The 2,515-nt window shown below is 41.1% G+C and overlaps 1 protein-coding gene across 1 annotated transcript; it reads right to left on the bottom strand.

The window, feature by feature from the left end:
• Positions 1–358: 358 nt before the first annotated feature.
• Positions 359–2,299, bottom strand: LOC136824034 (uncharacterized). Its single transcript, XM_067080190.1, has one exon. It carries the CDS (start codon positions 2,297–2,299, stop codon positions 359–361), a length of 1,941 nt encoding a protein of 646 aa, XP_066936291.1.
• Between the last annotated feature and the right edge of the window lie 216 nt (positions 2,300–2,515).

The following is a 2,515-nucleotide window of genomic DNA, read 5'->3' as shown; positions in this document are numbered from 1 at the left end:
TTATCGTCGATTTGGGCGTATTGTTTGCGTTCTGATAGATAATCTCTAATCAAATAAAGTACTTTTCGAGAGAAGCCAAGGTTACTAAGTTGTTTTATTAAAGTTCGATAGTCAACGGTGTCAAAAGCCTTTGAGAAATCGGCAAATACAGATAGCGTCACTTCGCTTCTGCTCATTGCAACTTTAATATCGTTTTTCAGCTTGAGTAGGACGGTTATAGTTGAATGCGATTTTCTGAAACCAGATTGACTCTCGAGGTAAATCGATTTTTCTTCGATGTGCTCGGTTAATTGTTGGAGGATAATTCTTTCAAAGACTTTTGACAAGATTGGCAAGATGCTGATTGGTCTGTACTCTGTCAAGGATTGGGGTCGGTGACTTTGGGAACTGGGCAAATTCGACTAGTTTTCCATTCTTCTGGGAAGGTCGATGATTGGATACAGTTATTGATGATATCGGTTAGAGGTGATGTGAGATATTGGGATACTGGCTTGATGAATTTTGAAGGGATGTTGTCGGGTCCGGTGGAACAATCTGATCTAAGTTTCTGGATAGCTCTCGAAACTTCATCGTACGTAGCAGGACGGAGATGGAAGCTGTCTGGATGTTCGGGTAGTTCTTCAATGAACGATTTTGAGAGGTCTCCTGCATTTCTTCCTGTTGTCCTCATGGCAGTTGAGTTGAAAAACTTGTTAATTTCGTCTGGATCAACGTCCATGCGTTTTTGTCTGGGATGTAGTAATTTGTTGATGACTTTCCATGTTTCGGCTGAGGATTTGTTAGCTAGGAGGTTCTTAAGAAATTTCTTTTTCGCTCCCCGGATGGTCGATTTGAGGTTGTTCCTCACGTTTCTTAGTTGGTCAAGTTGTTCATTGTTGCGGTTATTTTTCAAATTTAGCCGTAGTTCATTTTTCTGCCGTTGTAAATCTCGGACATCAAGATCTTTCATCCATGGGGACGAAGGACGGGTGAGTTTGATCTTACGTACAGGTGCGTGACGATCGATGCACTCCGTGATAAGTTTATTAAGTGCATTGACTTTGTCTGAGGTGTTATCGAAAGCATACACAATGTTTAATGGTAGTTGTTGAAAATCATTGATATAGTCTGCGAGTACTAAAGTTCGTTCGTCTCTAATGTATTTGTGCCGCGGTTCATATCGAGGTTTGTTGATTTTGAGGATACAAAAAGGTGAATCGTGGTCTGAGATTTCGTCACATAAAACAACATCGCTCGCTATAAGTTTGGTGTCAATGTTTGTGATAACATGGTCGATTAGAGTTTTGGAATTTCGTGTTGGTTGGGCTATAAGTTGTTTGAGATTGAGCGTTCCCAGTATGTTCTGGTAAGCTTCGTTTGCTGGTGACGGTACAAGTAAATCGATGTTAAAGTCACCTGTAATTATTATTGGACCATGATGAACAATTGCGGCTTGGGAAACAAGTGATTCGAATTTGTTGAGCCACTCAAGTTTTTCATTTTGTTTACTGCTTGGCTGATACACAATGCCAATCAAGACATTCGAGAGACGGTTCTTGCCAGTCAATTCAATCCACTGGTGTTCGATAGTTGTGTCAAAGGATTCAATATCTTTACGGGCTTTGTGTTTGATGTCTGTTTTGATGTAGTATCCGACACCACCGCCACGTTTAGCATCTCGGTTTCGAAAGTCTTTTTCGTAGCCATCTATTTCAAGGTGCGATAAAAGGTTCTTGTTGTCTTTCAACCAGGTCTCGGACATTGTGATGATGTCGAATTGGTGCTCTGAGACGTATGATTCGAATTCGGTAAAGGTAGATGCCATAGATTGGGTGTTGAGATGGGCTACGGATAGATGTTTACGGTGCTGGTTCAGCAGAGCAACTGATGGACTGACAAAGTCGTTAGGAATATGGTCGGCAGAGGCGTCCAGATCTTCAAAGTTTCGAATGTTGAAGAACGGTTGGATGACCAATGTGCACGTATGACAGGTCCATTGATACGGTATGCGGGAGTTTTCTATACGTATGTGCGCGCTTGCGCATTTGAGGTGGAGCTGTTCTTTGCATGTTATACATTCGAGTCGCTTGGAGTTGATTCTTACTGTCTTGTTGCATGAAGTGCAAAGGACGGGTCCTGGGTTAATTTCGACATCTCCGCACAGTAGCAGTCTATTTGAACAGCAATGGTTTGAATAATACGTAATTGGAGCTGAGTAGAAAGTTCTTTTTGATGTAAGTTGTACGTACTTTCGTTGTTGTTGTTGAGCAGTACACGAGTCAGTCAATGTAAACAAAAGAATCAGGAGTGAAATGTTCATTTTTTCCATTTCCTGTTGACGTTTAGGATGGAAAATACACCAGAAGATGCAGAATCTGTTCGAGAGTCTTCTTGATGTAAAACTGCGATGATTATCTTCTTTTTCGCGACTTAAACAGCAAAAAACTAATAATTTTTCGATCACTTTCTTTTGACGTTAAAAAAAAGCGTCCGTTGCGCGAAGCTGTTGCATTGCAAAACGCTAAAGTGGGACGCT

This window comes from Clytia hemisphaerica, unplaced genomic scaffold (assembly GCF_902728285.1).
Source record: "Clytia hemisphaerica strain Z4C2 unplaced genomic scaffold, Clytia hemisphaerica genome assembly, whole genome shotgun sequence".
NCBI lineage: Eukaryota > Metazoa > Cnidaria > Hydrozoa > Leptothecata > Clytiidae > Clytia > Clytia hemisphaerica.
Note: the sequence above shows the minus strand (reverse complement) of the source record. Positions and strands in the feature narration are given on the sequence as shown.